The 23,863-nt window shown below is 38.6% G+C and overlaps 1 protein-coding gene across 1 annotated transcript; it reads left to right on the top strand.

Annotated features, from left to right (window-relative positions):
- The first annotated feature begins 277 nt into the window (after positions 1 to 277).
- On the top strand, positions 278 to 18,285 carry LOC134660260 (zinc finger protein 883-like). Its single transcript, XM_063516003.1, has 14 exons — positions 278 to 621; positions 1,155 to 1,280; positions 2,003 to 2,177; positions 2,738 to 2,874; positions 3,410 to 3,598; positions 4,461 to 4,549; positions 5,485 to 5,607; positions 6,719 to 6,826; positions 11,367 to 11,469; positions 13,081 to 13,196; positions 14,763 to 14,871; positions 15,452 to 15,550; positions 16,684 to 16,800; positions 18,144 to 18,285. Exons 1-14 carry the CDS (start codon positions 493 to 495, stop codon positions 18,276 to 18,278), a joined length of 1,755 nt encoding a protein of 584 aa, XP_063372073.1. The 5' UTR covers positions 278 to 492; the 3' UTR covers positions 18,279 to 18,285.
- Positions 18,286 to 23,863: the final 5,578 nt, after the last annotated feature.

Here is a 23,863-nt window from a genome sequence, read left to right as displayed (position 1 = left end):
TCGATATCCTTGTCAAATATCAACTTGTCTTCGCAGCACTACAGACCGCCATGTTCAGTTCTCGGCAATATGGCGTCGGCCACACTTTTTTTGTAGGTATGTCGCTTCCATATGATTCTTTTTTCATTGCTGGCAATACTCATTTTAAAGCTATGTCCACATGTGTACACATTTCGTGATTCTACCACGATTCTACAAATCGATAAACCGATTTTCATACCAAATTATGACGTTTCGATTTCGATTTCGTACAGCACTATTTTAATAATGGCGGCGATTTGTTTTGTTGTATGTTTTTGATTTGAAACTGTTTTCGTAAATTATCACTTAAACGCAGTTAAAATCATGATTATGTTTATTAAAATAGTTTTATAATTATATAAACTTTATGTTTATCTATTCAGCAACTATGAAATAACTGTTTTTTGTGCAAAATTAATATAACATTCAGCAACTTTCTATTTTGTGAAGACTCGTGAAAAATCCTCTGAAATGGAAAACAAGCACACTGTTGTTGATAAATTGCTGTGCATGGCGTGTTTGTGTGTGGGCAGGACCCTGCAGAAAGTTACGGACGAGAGAATGAAGCGGTTTTACTTGGACACCTTGAATGAAATTCCTGTAAGATTTTGAATACTATCGCAAATTCCAACTCTCTCCACATCAAATATGGTGTCATTATTCCTTTTTTATACTATAAACTAGCGACCCGCCCCGGCTTCGCATGGGTTAACAAATTATACACAAACCTTCCTCGAGAATCACTATCGATAGGTGAAAACCGCATGAAAACCCGTTCAGTAGTTTTTGAGTTTATCGCGAACATACAAACAGACAGATGCGGCGGGGTACTTTGTTTTATAAGGTGTAGTGATAGTCATGTAAAAACTAATATCAGGGAGACGGAGCTTTGCTCGGAAAACATAAAAAACTCAAAAATCCGCGTTTTCCTAGAGATAAGACCTAGCTAGATCGACTTTTCGCCCCCGAAAACCCCCATATAACAAATTTCATCGAATCGTTAGAGCCGTTTCCGAGATATATATACATATAAATAAATAAATATACAAGAATTGCTCGTTTAAAGGTATAAGATATGCGGCACTGATATTGTGATATTTACATAGATAATAATATGTTTTAATTTGCTGCAGCTATGTGATTTGCCCCAAGCGTGTCCAAACATATGTTGGGAGTGTGAAGCTCTGCTGCGGAAAGTGGTTGCTTTCAAGGAACAAGTGATGGACTCGTACAGGATTCTCCAAACTTATACTAATGAGGTAAGTAATGAGGAAGGCATGGCTAAGAACAACAAGCTCTGGTTGGACCAACTTAACACATTCACTGCCAGGAACCCACCTGGTGGGCGCTCGTGAACTTTGCTCAGATGCCGGACAACCCACTGGGCGGGTTTTTTTATACACAGCTATAGACGACCGGTTTCTGGAGTAGTGCGCTGTTTTTTGTCTGGCAGTGAATGTGTTAAACAGAAACAAATTCGCAGAGCTGCTGGACACCCCAGAAGTTAAGAAATCTGTGATTGATGCGGCAAGAAATGCCGATTGACCATTGGTCTATATAGTCATCACACTACCTGTAGACTACCTCCTCAAAATACCTCTTTAGTCGCTGCAACTATCATCTGCAAAGATGCTGTGGCCAATGATGATAATGATGAAATAATGAGGTATTACTGTTTGACTCTAGCTTGAAATAAACACTATCATTTTATTATTTCTTCTATGTCAAAAGTGTATATTTAATACCCCTCTGGTGTCGCGGGTGTCCATGGGCGGCGTTAATCGCATACCATCAGGCGATCGGCCTGCTTGTTTGATTCCTATATCATAAAAAAGTTGGAACTGCTCAGAAATGGATCCAAAAAATTTCACAACAATACATTACACACAAGCCATCAAGACAAATTAGACAAACGATTCATAGCCAATTCAGGACAGTAACGCGTTTATGAATAACCCCATAAGTTAATGAATATTTCCAGAACCTGTACGAATGCCTGCTAACAGACATAAGCCGGCCGCCGCGGCTGCTAGTCAAAGTCAACAGCCCTGTCAATGTTGCCCCGGACTCGGAGGTGAAACCGAACATACAGAAGGACATGCAGCTGACTGTATATGTTAAAGACGAGGTGAAAATCGACTGGGATGATGACAGAGGTATTTTTTTTTACTATTGAACTGTCAATTATATATAAAATCCGCACCTGCTTTTGTGAATCAACCTATACCTTAAGATCTATGTAAGCGCTTTTATCCTAAGTAAGAGACTAGTACATCTTTTATTTAACTTTATTGCACAAAAAAAACATCTTAACGTACATGAGGCTATTTCCCCCCCCCCCCCCCCCCCCCTTTATCTCCGAAACAACTGGGTCTAAAATCTTGAAAAAAATACACAAATTAGTAATGTGTAGTCAAGCGTGAGTCGGAATTAACTACGTAGTTTTTTTAAGACAATTTATTCACGTACCACATAAAAAAATACTTTGTTAAAAAATGGGTAATGTACAGTGAGCAGCAGAAGTTGCTAAGCGGGCCAGGTGTTCAAAATGATCGTGACGCGACTTTATTGTTAAGAGAATAAGAGCGTGTCAAGGTAATTTTGAACACCTCGCCTGCTTAGCAACTTTTGCTGCTGACTGTACGGAACCCTTGGAACGCGAGTCCGACTCGCACTTCATGGGCTGTATATGTCTTGACCTTACCTGTATTTCTAGATGACCTAGACATAACACCAGCTGAACTAGAGGACCCAGTGGTGGACGAACCAACAGACATTAAGATAGTGAAAGTTGAGACTGACAAGAAACGGAAAAAGAAAGTGAAGAAGATTAGTTTGAAAAATAAAACTAAGGTAAGGTATTTTTAAAACATAAAGATATAGATAAAAGATAGTTTATTCAAGTAGGCATATTACAATGCGCTTATGAACGTCAAATAAAGCTACACGCTCCAACCCTCTGCCCCGAGAAGATTTAAATCTACCCTCAATAGGGAGTATTACTGCAATGTTTTGCCGCCAGAGTGCAGCACTAGTGACTTAAGTATACCATAGAGTAACTTATACATACTGTACCTTAAACTGTTTTTTGACAAGTTTTCACAGACAATCAAATATGACATTGATACATCAAGGCGGTTTGTCTACAAAGGGCCTACCGGGAAACGCGAAATCGAAACTCAGCTATCTGCCTCTTTATCGCTCGAATATGTAAGAGTGATAGAGAGGTTAGATAACAAAATTTCGACTCTCGTTTGCGGTAGACCCTTAGATTGTGACTTATTGTGGGAGTGGCGCCTCCAACGCAGAGTTTCGCGTAATATTCTTGCGAATATTTAACTTTATCAAACCTCTCCCCCCCATATGACAATCATACCTTTTTTTTCAGAGACATAAACAAAAATCCGACGGCAAAATAATAACCATAGAGCTATCCTACGAAGAAATGTTAGCGGAGCGCGAGAAAGAGACAACAAGAGACAGCTATCTGAAGGCGCAGTACAAATGTACTACATGTATCATAGGATTTAACTATATCAAGTCATATGAGGCACATATGACTAATAAGCATTCCACTGTGAGTACAGTACAATCAGCAGCAGAAGTTGCTAAGCGGGCGAGGTGTTCAAAATTACCTTGACACGCCCTTATTCTCTTAACAATAAAGTCGCGTCAAGATCATTTTGAACACCTCGCCCGCTTAGCAACTTCTGCTGCTGACTGTACTTAGGAATATTAATTTAATAAAATAAATTTAAGCACTTATAAAAAACAAAAGGATGGTTTTTAGGATTCCGTGCCCAAAGGGTAAAAACGGGAACCTATTACTAAGACTCCACTGTCCGTCTGTCTGTCACCAGGCTGTAACTCATGAACCGTGATAGCTGGACAATTGACATTTTCACAGATGATGGCGCCATACCTTTGTCCTATACTCGTGTAGATGGCGACACCGTTTGATATTTGGGGCATTATCTATGAAAAGGGACCTTATTGTCGATGGCGCTTACGCCGCACAGCGGCGCGCGGCATTGTATTTATATCGGAGCATCGTTAATAATGGCGTAAGCGCCATCGACAATAAGGCCCCTTTTCATAGATAACGTCACATTTAACAGTTTTCACACATATCAGTGAAAGAACAAGGCGCAAAGTCAAGTGTTCTAAAAGTTTTAATCCTGTGTATAAAGATGGCAGTAAAACTGTGACTACAAAATTAACTTTGACAATACACCTCTATAGGTATGGCTCACATGCGGCCGACACCAATTTTGGTGTCTAGCCATAGTGGTTGCCGCGCACCGCTACGGAACGGACGCCTGCTCGCGCCTGCGCCACCTAGCGGTCATATCTGTCGTAATAGACGCGTTTTGTTAGAGTGGACATTCTGTACCTAGTACTATTATTTATTCTGATTAATGTATGGTTTCTTTTTTCAGTGTTTGGGTGAATACAGCTGTCCTATATGTAAAACGGTCATCTCGTCTGTAGACTCGTTTACCGCGCACTACAAGAGACACATGCGGAGGTAGGTCATTTAAATTTGTCATTATTACGAGTATAATAGGGTATTTGACTACTAGTCAATTCAGTTTCTTTTTTCGAACTGTCAAAACAATTTTGCTGCTATGGAATTTATATGAAACACTAGCATGTGACGTCACAATCAAATTACCTACTCTTTATAGTTTTTTGTACTCCCGTACTTTTATTTGTCATTTAAAGGGTCGTGCACACACCTTTAAAACCCTACCTTATAGTTGTCAAGACATGTCTTTGATCTATTCCCCAAAAAAGCATTTGTGCATACACGCAGTATATTTTTGGCACTTTTTCGATACTTCGTGTAATGACCGCTTAAAAAATATTGAATGAAATACATTGTTGCCAACCTTATTTGAAATGTCATCTCTGACAGATAAGTGAACCATAGACATGTTTTTTAAATTTCATTCATTCTTTTTCCGCCCGTACCTACCCTCCATTTTTGCTACTTCTTGAATGAAAAATATTTGTTTAATTTACAATTTTATTTCAAAGTAAGTGTTTGGTCGTAGAAAAAGTATTGTATGCAACGTTGTTTAACTGAGTCAAAAAATACTCGTGGCGTCTTTATTAACAATTTTCGGCTTCGCCTCAAATTGTTACTCACGCCACTCGCCTTTTTTGACCTCTCTTAAACAACGGTTGCATAAAATACTATTACACTGGTTTTAAAATAGAAATTGTGCCTAAAAATAACTACTGTCTACGTGTCTCTATTAATCTTCTGGTGCTTTATTTCATGCGTGGTGTAAAATAATTTTATTTTAAATACAGTCAAATACCCTATTGTACATACAATTATATGTATGTACAATTGTATGTATGTACATACATACATGACAATGATCATATAAAATAACGTCAGTTTTCTGAAATGCCCTCTCATTTCGTCGAGATTCAAGTTTTTTTTCCCTTTAGGTACGAATGCAGTATATGCAATAAGCGCACATTGGACATGAAGGTTATGCAACAGCACTATTACTCCACACATGAAATATCTCTCAAGCAGTATAAATGCAATATATGCGGCAAAATATCTAAGTAAGTTACATAAACGACCGAGCGAAGTGAGGTCTTATAGTCAACGAGGGCCGAGGGGCACCATTCATATTTGTACAGTCAGCAGCAGAAGTTGCTAAGCGGGCGAGGTGTTCAAATTTACCAATAAACCTTGCGCTTGCGCCACCTAGCGGTCATATCTGTCGTAATAGAAGCGTTTTGTTGGAGAGTGAATCTTCTGTACCTAGTACTATTATTTACTCTGTGCCCCAATGCTCAATGCGCTTGTAAAGACTGTATTTCACCAGATATAGCATAACCACTAACATATGTGACGTTTCCAATCAAAAGGTACCACTTCGTCGCTTACCATAAGGACCCTCGGACAGATTATTCCTATAAAGATACAAGCAAATGTCGTCTTCATGTTTAGCGACAGAGTGGTATCTTTTGATCGAGAATGTCACAATTATACTATAACATAACATAAGTCAAAATTCAGTTTTTGTAATGATTCTGTTTTTACAGTTTTTACGTAATTTTAGCCCCAGACACACAGACGGTATCGTCTTGGGTCGTCCCATTAGTTTTTCGTCAAGTTCTTAAATTAGTCCTATTCTGCTTTCGTCACCCATTCTACATTCGTCACAATCGTCGGTGGCTTTCAATGTAGAATGCGTGACGAAAGCAGAATATTCGTGAGTCGTTCCAATTTTATTTCTTATTGCGCAGATATAGTTTGACCACCTTTACTTGGTATTTCTTTAATTTTCAATTTAATTCCCATTTCTAGATACTAAAATCACATTCCTGTTTCACGTCACCAATTCTAAATCCGTTTACATCTTAGTCAAATCGCAATATTTTTTAAATATTCTTTTTTTATTTACAAGCTTTCCTATCAAGGTTAAGCATTCCTTCAGGGCTCTCGGCCAGAGCGCGCGCGCACACCGCTAACAGTACTCGCGATATTCTAGATTTACCATTTTTGTAATTTAATCGCTCAGATCAATATACACTGTTTAAACTATAATTTGGTGTCGTCTTCATCATTTACGAACCTTCGTCAACAAGGACGACCCAAGACGATACCCAGACGCCAATGTCTGTCTGTGGCACCTTTTGATTAAGAACGTCACATATTTGTATATAGTTCCATAGACTCGCACCGGTACCACAAGGACACCCACAAGGCGCGGGTGCAGTGTCCCGAGTGCGACAAGAACTTCAGCCACAGAGCCGGCCTCATGAACCACAGGCTGTGAGTACACTTAGATCACAGACAAGACATCCTCCAGACTGAGCCATAGAGAAATATAGTAAGACAAGAGTGCTCACTCCATACATCAGACTATTAATTTCAGTGTCTACATCTAGCATCGAGTAGCGGAACTATCAGTACTGCTACTTGACAATAGATGTAGCACCGACCGGAAAGTCTTATCTTATCAGCATAAGACTTTCCGGTCGGTGCTACATCTATTGTCAAGTAGCAGTACTGATAGTTCCGCTACTCGATGCTAGATGCTAATAGTCTTTTGGGTACGAAAACTGATGTATGGAGTGAACAATCTATGTATTTTTTTCTCTATGACTGAGCATAGTAGCGCTACCCCCTCTGCCACAAATATACGGTAGTTTTACTCCATTCTCGAGTCAAAGTGTCTTTGTGTGACGTCTCCGTGTCTTTGAACGGACCAATCACGGCACGGGACTCGCTCGCCTCGTCCCCCGCACCCCAGTATTGTTGGCAGCATCGGTTTCATGAAATAATTGCTCTAAACTCCGTCTAGAGGATTCCTAGTCTATGGTACTGAGTAAGTACACTTAGATATATACTGGGTCAAGCAAATATTGTCAGTAGTAAAAGGCGGCAAATTTGAATAATCGCGGGTTAGCAACACTGTTTTCGAATAATTCCAAAATCGCGTGTCATCTGTGTGTTATCTGTGGAATGTGTATCGTGAATGACAACCATCATGTTTGTTTACATTCTGAATCGTTGCTATTTCAAGAGAAATTTCTTTTTCACCATTAAATACCAATATTTTGAATAAGATTGTGCATGAACAAAGTCAAGGTGCCTACAATGTACAATAGGGATGATGACACATGTTGAATTTTATAACAAAATCTAGTAAACTAGATAGCAAACGAGCAATTTATCACAATATTGTGGATATTCAAATAAAATATGGAAATGTTACAAAAATACAGGACCTGAAAGTTTCAAAATTTAGGTTTTTTTTAACTTCCAAAAACGATAAAAGTAAGGGTTCATTCGATTCCTTACATTTCATCCAAAAAAATATTGTATAGCAACTATATACATAAACGCAATATTTCACCGACAAAAACGCAATTTTCTTGTTTTGTCCATACTACAAGATGGGCTCCCAGAGACCTTGACGTCACGTTCCCTTACCGTTTTGTTTAGGGCGTTTCGCGAGTGAAGTGCGACTGTCGGCCTTTGACTACAATTTCTGACTTTTGTGTTACTTTAATGCAATGGGTCCCATATAGACATTTGATCCTAAAAACAAACCCGATCGATTGATACCATAAATGAAAATTTGTCATGTAGCCTATTATGCTCGTTGATCGTAAATATTTGTAAAATTTGAGATTATGATAATTACATGTTTTGGTTCGATGTACATTGCTGCTTTTCTTAGCGCAATACTGCTCTTTGAGTGTTGCCCTACTTCTCTTTGCTGTACATTGCTACTGACATACTTTGCTTGACAGACTATAATCACTAAAATAACTAAGAAATATAGTGTGTCAAAGGACTGACTTATTTCAAACATAGACAGAGAGAGTCATACTATCTTTGTCTAACACTAGTACTAGCACCGAAAAGAAAAGGATGAGTATAGTTTTTTTTGTTCCTATTTACTGACAAATTGGTTTGACCAACTATACAAGCCTATAACTATATGTAAAACTAAACCTAAACTAACCTATAAGGGAACTGAAACGTGCTAGTAATAACATTTAGCACTAGATGGCGCTGATAGTATCCTACTTCGCGGTATCGATGTGTTATTCCAGATTGTATAAGAGACTTATATATGTCTTTGGCTATTGTGATTCTTGTGTGCCTTTATGGCATATTACTGAAGTTTTTGAGTAGTGTCCAGTCAAATTCCAGTTTGGTTTGGGCATGCTATACTTAAATTTATATAAAAAACTAGCGACCCGCCCGGCTTCGCACAGGTTAACAATTATTAGAGATGCCACGAATATTCGGCAACTATTCGGTATTCGGCCACTTTGCCGAATACTCGGTATTCGGCCGAATGTTGCCTACTATTCGGCCGAATACCGAATATCTGTTGCACCTACTTAAAAAGAAAAATTGCAAAATAAAAATTACCAAAAACTATGTAGGTATATTTAGAATGTGTTCTTGGAAAGTTGTTAAATACGAAGACCCTTTTTTGAACATTTGTTGATTAAAAAACATTTTATTTTTATCAGGAGTCTGTTTTGTTTGACTCTATTCATTAATGCTGTTCAACAAAAATATATCTCGGCTAACGTCATCTAACGTTGAGCTTTGTTAGCGATCAGTTTTCATAATAATTGTGACTCAAAATGTTCGCATGTCATGCCGAATATTCGGTCGTCGAATATTCGGTATTCGGCCGAGAGAGGGGCCGAATATTCGGTATTCGGCCAAAACCACTATTCGGGGCATCTCTACAAATTATACATAAACATTCCTCTTGAATCATTCTATTTATCAAAAAAAACCGCATCAAAATCCGTTGCGTAGTTTTAAAGATCTATGCATACATACAGACAGACAGGGAAGCGACTTTGTTTTATACTATGTAGTAATGTTAGCCTGGGTCAAATCTTGGAAGCTAAATTTGACCCACTGCATGATTTCCGATTGAGGTGAAATTTTGCTTACACATGTAAATCGGATGACAATACAATATTATGACATAGAGAAAAAAATACATAGAGTGCTCACTCCATACATCTGTTTTAGTACCAAAAAGACTATTAACATCTAGCATCGAGTAGCGGAACTATCAGTACTGCTACTTGACAATAGATGTAGCACCGACCGGAAAGTCTTATGCTGTTGAGATAAGACTTTCCGGTCGGTGCTACATCTATTGTCAAGTAGCAGTACTGATAGTTCCGCTACTCGATGCTAGATGTAGACACTGAAATTAATAGTCTGAACTGATGTATGGAGTGAGCACTCTTGTCTTACTATATTTCTCTATGATTATGATGATATGGAGCTGATCTGGTGACGGAGACAGAAGGCGGCCATGGGAACTCTGTGATAAAACAACGCAAACTATTCGTGTTTAGGTTTGGTAGAATTGTCTCGATGAGTATTTGTTGCCCGTGGAAAGAAAAGTACAGTCAGCGATAACCTCCTAAGGTCCAAGGAATTGAACATGGTTTAAATTACATCGAACTGAATAGGTACTATAGGTAGGACACCTATAGTACCTATTCAGTTCGATGTAATTTAAACTATGTTCAATTGGAACAGAGTCGCTTTTGCTTTGTTTCGTACAATTTTCAAACGCAAAATCAACCCTATTTCCTATGATATTTGCAACATGGAAACATAAAATTGGACTTGTCCACTCACCTGCAATAATATGTTACACAACGAAGCCGCAAAAATATCTGACTCGACCTTATTTGTAGAGCCATAAGGGCGTGTCACATATTTTTGCGGCCTTCGAAGAGCAACATATTATTGCAGATTGTCCGACCGCTGTCATATGACTCATATGCACAAAAGTTCAATAAAAACATCGATCTGTACGAGGGGAGGCTGAAATATTTTCACGGCCTAAGCTAAAAAAATAAAAAAAAAAAAAGAACTAGTTATTCTTCTTTTTTCCTCGCCTCTTTGGCAGTTTAAATATTGCCGCCATTACTAACGATTATTAATTAATATTTGTAACGCGAAATTTCCCAAATATATCAATAGTTATTTATATATTTGGGAAAAAAGATTTATATATTTGGGATAGAAGAATATATAATTAGTACATATACAATAGTTATTTATATATTTGGGAAAGAAGAAAATATAATTAGTTCACATGGAGCCTACTAGATGGCACTAGTAGTCCTCGATTTCGACGTAAACATTAGCGATATTTTATCTTTCCCGTAGTTTTAAAAATGCAAAACCTTGCGTAACCTGTGTAATGTGTTGCCTAGATTTTTATGTACTTACACATGACGAATGTGCAAACCAAGATCACTGTAAATTAGTTAGCCTTCAGTTCCTAGGCAAACTATAGTTCACGGTGCCTTCACAAGATGGCGTTACTAATACCTGGAGCATTAGTTTAGGTTTAATTTACGATAGGTACTGACGGAAGATGAGCGCTGTGGACTCCGCAGCATTTATGCTGAGTCAGCGGCTGTTCTGTACCACAACACATGACCCTCGACTAAATTAAAGAATAATATTAAATAAATAAATAAATATTATAGGACATTCTTACACAGATTGACTAAGTCCCACAGTAAGCTCAAGAAGGCTTGTGTTGTGGGTACTCAGACAACGATATATAAAATATACAAATACCGATAACATTATAATAATATTATGTGTATAATATATGGGGCATTATCTATGAAAAGGGACCTTATTGTCGATGGCGCTTACGCCGCTCAGCGTCACGCGACATTGTATTTCTATCGGCGCAAGGTCCTTTTTCATAGATAACTTCACATATATCATCTTTATTTATAGTCAAGCAACTGTCAACCGTGCCGTGTTTAACATAAGGTTAATTTTCCAGTGCAGTGCACGAGCTACAGAACGCGTTCCCTTGCACCGTGTGTGAAAAAGTGTTCAGATGGAAGGCCAGCCTGAAGCGGCATATGGAGAAACATCACGTTAAGGTAATATTTCCTTTTGGCTCCAAATGTGCTTATAGTTCGTTTTTTTAGGGTTCCGTACCCAAAGGGTAAAAACGGGACCCTATTACTAAGACTCCGCTGTCCGTCCGTCCGTCCGTCCGTCTGTCACCAGGCTGTATCTCATGAACCGCGATAGCTAGCTAGACAGTTGAAATTTTCACAAATGATGTATCTCTGTTGCCGCTATAACAACAAATACTAAAAATAAAATAATATAAATATTTAAGGGGGCTCCCAGGATACAACAAACACGATTTTTTTGCTCTATTTTTTGTTGCGGACCCTGACACTCGTCAAGTCGTCACCCTTGTTGAGCTCTGGCATAGAGTAAAAAATACATAGAGTGCTCACTCCATACATCAGTTTTAGTACCAAAAAGACTTAGCATCTGGCATCGAGTAGCGGAACTATCAGTACTGCTACTTGACAATAGATGTAGCACCGACCGGAAAGTCTTATGCTGTTGAGATAAGACTTTCCGGTCGGTGCTACATCTATTGTCAAGTAGCAGTACTGATAGTTCCGCTACTCGATGCTAGATGTAGACACTGATATTAATAGTCTGAACTGATGTATGGAGTGAACACTCTTGTCTTATTATATTTCTCTATGGCTCTGGCAACCTTACTCACCGGCAGAAACACCACTTGTTTCTGTTATTGAATATTGCATGAACGCTGCTCGCACTGTTAGTGCTTGAGAAAGGAGACCTAGGCTCCCCGAAACATGTCGCGCAAGTGACTTAAAACAAGTGAGTCTAAACCGAAAAAATTATTCAAAGTTAGTAATGTCTCGCAACAGTTTAAATTCTAGTTTCTGTTATTACAGTTTTTACGTATTATCATAGAGAAATATAGTAAGACAAGAGTGCTCACTCCATACATCAGTTCAGACTATTAATTTCAGTGTCTACATCTAGCATCGAGTAGCGGAGTAGAGTAGCTACATCTATTGTCAAGTAGCAGTACTGATAGTTCCGCTACTCGATGCTAGATGCTGATAGTCTTTTTGGTACTAAAACTGATGTATGGAGTGAGCACTCTATGTATTTTTTTCTCTATGGTATTATTCAAACTTGAATAAGGTTAATTTTGTCGTATTCTAGCAGATTTTCGTTACTTAATGCTGGCGCGAAATCGCCTTGTCATACAAACGTAGTACTCATTTTCCTCTCTGGACATTAACATTATTGTAAATATATTGACACAATTTGTTGTATATCAACCATTTTTTTTTTTTTCGAATTTTCAATTATTATGAAAGTTAGGAGCATTTAAAAATCTGTTTTACGCTCCTAACTTTTACGTCAAACGTCAAAGCCTGGGGCACTGGAGGCCTTGGTCACTTTTTCTTAGTATATGACATTTATTCAAAGTTTATAATTTATAGTAGTGTGTCTACTTGAAATAAAAACAAATTAAAATATTTTCTGAAAATAATTTAATTTGTTCTAATACGTCAAAGGGCATAGCTAATATGGTTAATATATTATTTAAAAATATTTTCCACAATGTCAATATCCAGAGAGGAAAATGGTGACTACGTTTGTATGGAAGCGGCCGTCCCCTTTCCTCTTAACTGTGTGTTTTGCAGGACAAGATGGCGTCTGCGGCGTACTGCGCCGCGTGCGGTATCAGCTTCTCGTCCGTGTGCTCGTACCAGCGGCACATGAAAAACAGCCTCAAACACGTCACACAGGAACAACTCAGGTCAGCTTGTGCGACTTAAGGCCACTTGCACCATCCCACTAACCCGGGGTTAAGCGGTTAAACCGTTAACCCAATGTCAAATTGTACTGGTAACCATGGTAACTCCAGGTTTAACCGGTTAACCCCGGGTTAGTGGAATGGTGCAAGTGGCACTTAGTGTAAGGCCTGAGTGGACGCTCGCTCGGCGACGCGTGCAGCGTGGCTGTGGGCTCACGCGTGATGTGAGCAGCGTGCACTAAGGCCGCTCCTATACGCGCGCATTTGTTTAACATGCACGCCGCACGCCCCGCCCCGCTGCACGCACAACAAGAGCGTCCACTCAGGCCTTACACTTAGGCAACATTCATTTATTACCTAGGCTCGGAAAAACACACGTCATTTTGAAAACATTACCCTGTTCCGTACAGTCGCCATCAGATATATCGGAGCGGCCAAAGCGCTCACAAATATCTGAACACGCCTCTATAGGGTATTTGACTGTATTTAAAATAAATTAATTCACACCATGCGTGAAATAAAGCACCAGATAATTATTAGAAAAACATAGATAGCGGTTATTTTTAAACACAAGTTCTATACTTGGTCAACCAGATCTTGTCAGTAGAAAAAGGCGGCAAATCTGAAAAATGTATGCGCGAAGGGATATCGTCCCATAGAAAATTTGAATTTCGCGCCTTTTTTTTACTGACAAGATTTGGTTGACCAGCTATATTTAATAAATCGGATAGAAATATAATAAATTAGGTGAGTTGACCGTGACGTCACGATGTTATGTTTCATATAAATTCCATATTAGCAAATCGGTTTGACAGTTCTAAAAAAGTAACTGATTTGACTAGTAGGAGAATACCCGATTGTCAAGGCGTTAAACTTTGGATTCCTCCGAAAACGGTGCCGTCATATGACGGCCGTCATATAGCGGCCGCAAAAGACGGCCGTCTTTACGGTGGCGACATGTGGAAAGTACCACGGCGTCATAACACACCGTCATCCACCAAGGTCAAAGCGGCAAATTTGAAAAATGTAGGCGCGATGGGATAACGTCCCATAGAAAATTTGAATTTCGCGCCTTTTCCTACTGACAAGATTTGCTTGACCATCTATAATTTACTTGGAGGATGAAATATCATCAGAAGAGGAAAATAATCGTAGTACGGAATCATTTATTCAAATCTCGTGTCATTTATTCAAAATGGCGTCACCGCTATCTAATAAAACGTTCACGAAACTATCGACAAGGTCATGACGGCCGTCATCTTACGTTACGTTGACAATCAACGTAACGTAACGCCGTCTAGGAAACCGCGCCATCTTGTTTACATAGACAACGTTCTAGTGACGTCAGTCAACGCTATATAGCGGCCGTAATATGACGGCACCGTTTTCGGAGGAATCCAAAGCTTTAGAGTGCGTGTTCAGATATTGTGAACACCTTGGCCGCTCCGATATATCTGATCTGACTGTACAACACGGACGCTACTCCCCGCGCGTAGGTTAGCTAAGCAAGGGTTCCAAGTGGGTGGGTTAGGTTACTATTTGTAAAATAATTATTTTTTGTTTGTACAGATTTATTTGCGACCACTGCAGCAAGCGTTTCGCGGACAAGACGAAGCTTCGGGACCATATAGAAGAAAAACATTTACACAGGACCTACCAGTGTCACATATGCCATAAGGTACCTAAGTACACCTAATCATAAATCATTTATTTGCGTGAAAAGGTTACAGTTACAGATGTTCACGTTTATTGTTGTCCTCCTTATTCAGTCCACAAACAGCATGCAAACAATACAGTTTTATAAGCAAGACTTCCTAAATTATTATAAAAAAAAACCGGCCACGTGCGAGTCGGACTCGCGTTCCTAGGATTCCGTACATTTAGTCCAACTCACGCTTGACTGCTATGACAGGAAAACCTATTAGACATTTCTAATAGGTTTTCCTGTCATCTATAGGTAAAGAACTATTTGTGTATTTTTTCAACATTTTAAACTCAGTAGTTTCGGAGATAAAGGGGGGGGGGGGGGTCGGACAGACAGACGCACGAGTGACCTAAGTTAAGTTACGCACCTAAGTTAGCCTACAGGTGTATTCGGGTATTTTCCTTAACCCGAATATAATTTGAAAACTCATATTTCCATTTTATAATGGGTATGCTTCGCGTCTAAATTTTTCGCCGCCTTTTTCCACTGACAAACCTGGTTCGCCAGAGTATAGTTTGTAGACATACGATATTGAACGTTATTGAATTTTCAGCCTAGTAAAAACCGTGTGGGGCTCGACCAACACATTCGAAACGTGCACCGCGGCAGACCCAACAACAAGATGTGCCACCACTGCGGTAAAGGATTCCCGGTAATTATTATTATAAATCAATATTACAGGACATTTTTACGATATATATAATATACAAATACTTAAATACATAGAAAACAACCATGGCTCAGGAACAAATATCTGCACAAATAAATGCCCTTACCGGGATTCGAACCCGGGCCCGCGGCTTCACAGGCAGGGTCACTATCCACTAGGCCAGACCAGTCGTCAAAGGTTCCATACATCAATTTTCTTACCAAAACGCGAGCTATTTCGTAGTCGACATCTAACGTCAAGCAGCGGAACTATCAGTACCGCTATTTGATGATGTCACAAAGTGTCGCTACTGAAGAAAAATGTACTGCTAAAACAATTTACAACTAATATTATAAGCAGGAGTTGAAAATTGAGTTCAGGCATAGAGAAAAAAAAACATAGATTGCTCACTCCATACATCAGTTTTAATACCGAAAAGACTATTAGCATCTAGCATCGAGTAGCTGAACTATCAGTACTGCTACTTGACAATAGATGTAGCACCGATCGGAAAGTCTTATGCTGTTGAGATAAGACTTTCCGGTCGGTGCTACATCTATTGTCAAGTAGCAGTACTGATAGTTCCGCTACTCGATGCTAGATGTAGACACTGAAATTAATAGTCTAACTGATGTATGGAGTGAGCACTCTTGTCTTAGTATATTTCTCTATGGTTCAGGTTATAATATTAGCTGAAAATTGAGCATTAGAGTTTTCGTTCGCCGCGACATCTATGTATTGTTTGTTTTTTAGGGTTCCGTACCCAAAGGGTAAAAACGGGACCCTATTACTAAGACTCCGCTGTCCGTCCGTCCGTCTGTCACCAGGCTGTATCTCACGAACCGTGATAGCTAGACAGTTGAAATTTTCACAGATGATGTATTTCTGTTGCCGCTATAACAACAAATACTAAAAACAGAATAAAATAAAGATTTAAGTGGGGCTCCCATACAACAAACGTGATTTTTGACCGAAGTTAAGCAACGTCGGGCGGGGTCAGTACTTGGATGGGTGACCGTTTTTTTGCTTGTTTTGCTCTATTTTTTGTTGATGGTGCGGAACCCTCCGTGCGCGAGTCCGACTCGCACTTGGCCGGGTTTTTTTTATAAGTTGTCTATAACTTTGTTGTTTTTCAGACCAAGGTCCAACTGGAATCTCACATAAGAACACACACGGGCGAGCGGCCGTTCATCTGCGAGTTCTGCCCGACTACCTTCTCGCAACAATCCAACCTCTACAAGCACAACAGACAGGTATAGTTTGTAGCTTTCTAATAGACCCCGAAGGCTAATCCTATTGTCTATTGTTCAGTAAAACCGCACGTGCTACTTACCTGCAAAAAAGGGTCCTAATTATTCTATTTGGCACCTGAGCGCGGGCTAGTCCGACGCTCAAAAAACCAGTGTAGGTGCGCTCTCCGATAACGCGCCTTTGTTACGCATCTCGATGACACATTTTAGACTGGTTCTGTAGCGTTCGACTCGCCGGCACTCAGTAACCGAAGTACCGATTTTTTATGCAGGTGGTTGTAGCACGTGACACGAACGGTGGTATATATGCCATTAATATTAAAGTACATATGGTGCTACTTTTCAGCACTAGTGTAATAAGCACTTTCCATGCCTATGTACCTATGTTGACACTTTAAATGGCCATATCTAATACCTTTAAACGAGCAATTCTTGTTTATTTATATATTTATTTATATATATTATATATTTCGGGGATCTCGGAAACGGCTCTAACGATTTCGATGAAACTTGCTATATGGGGGTTTTTGGGGGCGAAAAATCGATCTAGCTAGGTCTTATCTCTGGGAAAACGCGCATTTTCGAGTCTTTATATGTTTTATATGGTCACCCAGATATTGTACTGTAAAACGTTGTACGATACACGTGCGAATAGGTAATTTGCAACTCGTGTCAATTTAAAATACAGTAGAATCCGTTTATTATGACTCCGCGTATACTGACCAACCGCTTACTATGACGTAATTACTGTGCAAAGTTTGGTTTTCATATAAAACTCTTTGTGACAAATTCGGATAAGATAACTTCGCTTATAGTGACAAACCGCTTATTATGACCTAAAAATCCTATTTCCATGAAATTATGTCCGGTTATACTGACACCTTCGCTGGTTTTCGTGTGTGTTGGAAACAGGGATGTTGCGAACATCCGCATCCGCAACCGCGGAACTTCCGCATTATTTTCAACATCCGCATCCGCATAAAATCGATGCGGAGCTTATGCGGATGCGGATGTCGAACAAATCGGTACAGGAACGTCTTAGCGGCGGCGTAAGTGCTAGGTAATTTCGTCATTACCTATAACGAAATCGTCTAGATCCAGAAAACTCGGCCAAGTTACTGTTTATTAAATATAACGCACCCTATATTCTTGCTCAAATACTAAACGTTTCGTGTTTTTTAATAAAAAAATACTAAAAATGTAATATTTGACGTTTTCTAAGTATCTAATCTTGTGTGATGTGAGCCTTTAAATGTCCGCATCCGCGGATGTCAAAAAATCTGCATCCGCAACATCCCTGGTTTGAAATGAGACAGTCCTTTGAAAAACTATGTTTTTTTTTTCAGGTACATCTCAACATCAAATCCAAACGCTATCCGCTCTGCAAAAAACCGAAACAGGAAGAAATGAAACCTCAACCCGTGGAGGAGTACCGCCCCGTCGCCGTGCTGCATTTCGAGCCAGAGCGAGGGTTTCTATGATCTGTCAATTTGTAGATTTTTTATTGATTCAGTGGGCTTTACATACTGAAATAGATTAATTTTAATCGGAAACGTCTGCTGATGATGCTATAGGGTATTTGACTACTAGTCAAATCAGTTACTGTTTTTCGAACTGTCAAAACGATTTTGCTACTATGGAATTTATATGAAACAATAGCATGTGACGTCACAAATTACCTACTCTTTATAGTTTTATACGGGTTATAAAATAGAAATTGTGTCTAAAAATAACTGCTGTACGTTTCTCTATTAATCTTGTGGTGCTTTATTTCATGCATGGTGTAAAATAATTTAAATTCAGTCAAATACCCTATTAAGCTCAGAAATTAATTAGGCTGTGGCTTTAGACCTCGCGATAAGCTTAAAAATTTTAAAAGTTAAACATACTTCGTTGAGTCATTATCATAGCGAACTCACAATGATCTAAACTGCCAATTTCCGCCATATTAAACAATAAAAAAAACTAAACTACAGAAACATTCTAAATAGGGGAGTTAAATATCAGAATGGAAATTGTATCAAATCCATTTAAAATCATTTGGTATTATTATTATATTAATATCTGGGAGACCGAGCTTTGCTCGGAAAACATATAAAAACTCAAAAATGCGCGTTTTCCCAGAGATAAGACCTAGCTAGATCGATTTTTCGCCCCCGAAAACCCCCATATAGCAAATTTTATCGAAATCGTTAGAGCCGTTTCCGCGATCCCCGAAATAAATATAATTATATTGCAGAAACGTATCACTTTCTGCACACTTTTTAGAACAACAACTCTTTCAGAGCGTGAGAAATGAAAAATTGTAATGTGATTTGCTCTGAACGTAAATAAAACCAAGTATTATTGAAAATTCGTGTTTATAGCAAGTTTATCGGGTAATAAAAATAGTTGCGTTGCGATATTGAACAATGTGTTCGGTTTTAAGAATAAGTACTTGCGCCGCATTTTTTGGTAAATATATTTTGTAACTTGTTTATCGAATTTAAACTGTTATGAGACATACTAACATTGAATAATTTTACGGTTTAGACTCACTTGTTTTAAGTCACTCGCGCGACATGTGCGACTGTTAGTGCTTGAGAAAGGAGACCTGGGCTCTCCGAAACATGTCGCGCGAGTGACTTAAAACAAGTGAGTCTAAACCGTAAAATTATTCAACTTGTTTATCACTACATAGTATAAAACAAAGTCGCTTCCCGCTGTCTGTCTGTATGTATGCTTAAATCTCTAAAACTTACGATTTTGATGCGGTTTTTTTTAATAGATAGAGTGATTCAAGAGGAAGGTTTATGTATAATGTGTTAACCCGTGCAAAGCCGGGGCGGGTCGCTAGTTATTTAGGTATATATATCGTTGTCTGAGTACCCACAACACAAGCCTTCTTGAGCTTACTGTGGGACTTAGTCAATCTATGTAAGAATTTCCTATAATATTTATTTATTTATAGATAGGTGATAATAAACTTTTTTTTACATTACGAAGACTGCTCAGGTTAAGTTTTGTATAATTTACTTTATAAATATTTTTAAACATTTATGAACGTCCTGAATAAAGCTTGTGCCCTTGCTGAATTAGATGATGTATGTATGAAAATTATAAATTATCGGTAAAATATGTATATAATTGGTAAAATGTAAATAAATTCTATATAAAAAAATCCGTTTTCTTAATTTATTGAATAAAATAATCAACCGTTCAAAGCAAGATCTTAGGGTTACGTAAATAATGTTCTAATCTAATCTAACGAACATGAATACAATGCACATATTAAATGTATGTATTTTGAACCCTTAGTTACTCAATGAAAGTTCAAAATATTATATAAAATTTGTACGCAGGGTCTTAGGAGGTTACACGTCGCTTCCCGCTGTCTGTCTGTCCCTATGTATGCTCAGATCTTTAAAACTACGCAACAGATTTTGATGCGGTTTTTGTATAATTTGTTAACCCGTGCGAAGCCGGGGCGCTAGTAATTTCATATGAGGTTGACATTAACTTTTGACCACCATACCCATGAAAGGTTAATCTTTATTGTCCATTTGACGACCGGTCTGGCCTAGAGGGTAGTGACCCTGCCTGTAAACCCGATGGTCCTGGGTTCGAATCCCGGTAAGGGCATTTATTTGTGTGTTGAGCACAGATATTTGTTCCTGAGTCATGGATGTTTTCTATGTATATATGTATATCGTCGCCTAGCACCCATAGTAGAAGCTTTGCTTAGTTTGGGGCTAGGTTGATCTGTGTAAGATGTCCCCTAATATTTATTTATTTCAGCGGTCACCTTTGCCATTGCTCCGAACAGCGTCAACATAAACCTAGATACTCGTATAAGAGTCGGATCACAGGAAAACATACACAATGTACTCGAAAATATAACCAGCTTTCTAGACAAACTAAAATATGCTTTATTGCCAACCGATAAGATTCACATTAGACGACGAGCGCAAGAAATTAAATCAAAAAAATACTTTAGCAATTTCTTAAATTTTGTCGTGCAAGTTATATTGAACCTTACGTACAATGAGACAATTTGGTTCTTCAAAAGACTGTATGAAGAAATAAAATATTACTTTAAGTACAGAGGTTCAGCTTTCGCGGAAATTATTAAGAATCCTTCGGTAAAAAAGTTTTTAGAAGACACTTTGAAGGAATGGTCGAAAACTGATCCTAACAGAATAAAAAGCAATATTAGAAATTATATAGCAAAGGCCGAAAGAAAATATAATAGTCTAAATAAACTTGTTAATTTCATAGACAGTTTTTATGATGAGAAAGATGAAAAGAAAATGCAAGAAATAGTTATTGAACTAAATAATTGCAGAAAGGAGGAAGATTTTGCTAAAGTTATAAAAGCTGCTTTGCACAGTTTGGTAATTACACATTATGATAATTTAAATTACACTGTTAGAACAGCGATATCTTATGAAATTAACAGATTAAGCGAATATGCGCTTAAAAGACGAGATACGGGCGATTTAAAACCGATTGCGAGTGCTGGAAGCAGTGTGAAAACCACCAAAGGAGTTATATCTACAGATAAACCGAAAAACAAGAATATAAATGAAAATATAACTGCAATACCAGAAATAGGTTATGTGGCAAATGATATTGAAGTAATGAAAAATAAATATAAAACCAAGTTAACAGATAACTTTACAGATTCAAGCAAGCTTGTTTTTCGGCAGCACTCTCCAAGTAATACGCCTACAAAGAAACGTCTAAAGGAAATAACAACAAAGAGTACAACTCTGGAAACTATCAAAACTTCGAAGGTGTTAAAAAAATTTATGTTATTAAAATCTCTTAAAAATGTTACTGGAACTGATAAAATATCAAGTACAACTCAGAAAACCATCAAAACTTCAAAGGCGTTATTAAAATTTAAGCGTCTTAAACAAAATACTAATGGAACTGAGACCACAATTGTTTCACGAGCTATTAATGACGCGAACATTACATTTACAACCCCTGTTCCAGATAATGGAACTATTGTAAATATGTCACAAGCTGAAACAGCGTCTTCAAATATTAAAAATACAAAATTACACCCAGTTAAGAGACGAATTAAATCTGCGACTACAGAATTACTAGTTTTTGGTAAAAAATTGCCTACTACAACACCAATTATAACGAATACTATACCAGGTAGAAAAAAGCGAAAACATCCGAAAATAAGAAAGACAACGCAAGATAAGAGACATCTCCCGCGCTGGATCCTTGAGCAAGAACGTCAGATGATGATGGACATAGAAGACAGGATAGATGCCGAGGGCATCGATGGGAAATAAATTGGGGCTTTATCTATGAAAAGGGACCTTATTGTCGATGGCGCTTACGCCGCACAGCGTCGCGCGGCATTGTACTTATATCGGAGCATCGTTAATAACGGCGTAAGTGCCATCGACAATAAGGTTAATAGCAGGGATGTTGCGGATTCCGATTTTTTGACATCCGCGGATGCGGATGCGGATTTTTAAAGGCTCACATCTGCGGATGTCCAGATAGAAACATAAAAAACGTCAAATATTACTTTTCAGTCATTTTTATTTCAAAAAACCGGCCAATTGCGAGTCAAGACTCGCGTTCCAAGAGTTCCGTACATTAAGTCCCACTCACGCTTGACTGCTCATTTCTAATAGGTTTTTTTGGCTAATGACTAAATTACCTAGCAGTCTAGCATTTACGCTGATACTAAGACGTTGCTGTACCGACCTGTTCCACATTCACATTAAACTCCGCATCGATTTTATGCGGATGCGGATGTTGAAAATAATGCGGAAGTTCCGCGGTTGCGGATGCGGATATTCGCACCATCCCTGCTTAATAGTGCATGTACCACACCACACACACACAAATGCCAAACTTTGCATCGGGGATTGATACGTTGTATAATGAAACAATTCGTTCACAAAATCGTTTATTTAAAGTTTGTATTAAAATATTTAGCCTAATTGGTAAATCCTTATTTAGCATACTGAGAGCATTATTTCATTTATTAATTTTATTATGTATACTTAAATCTAAAATCATACAGTCAGCAGCAGAAGTTGCTAAGCGGGCCAGGTGTTCAAAATGATCTTGACGCGACTTTATTGTTAAGATAAGAAGAGCGTGTCAAGGTAATTTTGAACACCTCGGCCGCTTAGCAACTTCTGCTGCTGACTATACATACCTAATAGGATTATAGTGACTATTAAATTTTATAAATAATACTGACCATGGTTTAATATGACTTTTACAATATTACATTTGACATCAGAGATCTGACATAAATATAGAAGCGGCCAAGGTGGTCAGAAATATCTGAACATGCACATAACACCTTGACAATAGCCTCCTAAGGCCCAAGGTCTTACCTATAGTACTTGTTCAGTTCGATATGGTTCGATGTAATTTAAACCATATTCAATTGGAACAGAGTTGCATTTCATTTGTTTAGTTAAATTTTCAAACAAATAAAAATCAACTCTATTCCCTGCACTATAGGTTCAAATTTCAGTGGCAAGTTTTGGGTTTTGCATTTGTATGGATAGAAGCTTAGGCGAGTAGGGCGACTCAGCGCTATTATGTGAATGCGGAGCTTCGCGTGGTTCTGTGACATTTGTACTGACTTGCGCACTGACGTCACTTGCACGGACTGTAGTGACGTCACTTGCGCTTGTGAACTCTGCGTACATGACGTGAGACTTGAGTGCTAGCGGAACCTAGCCGCGCAAGAGACACTTGCGTAACTTGCGTCACTTGCACTCGTGTAGAGACATCACTTGCGCTTGTGCACTCTGCGTACCTAGCATGAGACATGAGTGCTAGCGTAACCTAGCCGCGCAAGAGATACTTGCGTCACTTGCACTCAAGTGTAGGGACATCACTTGCGCTTGTGCACTCTGCGTACATGGCGTGAGACATGAGTGCTAGCGCATCCTAGCCACGCAAGATACTTGCGTAACTTGCACTCAAGTGTAGAGACATCACTTGCGTTTGTGCACTCTGCGTACGTGGCGCGATAGACAGGAATGCTAACGTAACCTAGCCGCGCAAGAGACACTTGCGTAACTTGCGTCAC

The sequence above is a fragment of the Cydia amplana genome, chromosome 26, assembly GCF_948474715.1.
Source record: "Cydia amplana chromosome 26, ilCydAmpl1.1, whole genome shotgun sequence".
Taxonomy (NCBI): domain Eukaryota; kingdom Metazoa; phylum Arthropoda; class Insecta; order Lepidoptera; family Tortricidae; genus Cydia; species Cydia amplana.
The sequence above is the reverse complement of the archived record's forward strand: the minus strand, read 5'-3'. Positions and strand labels throughout refer to the sequence as shown.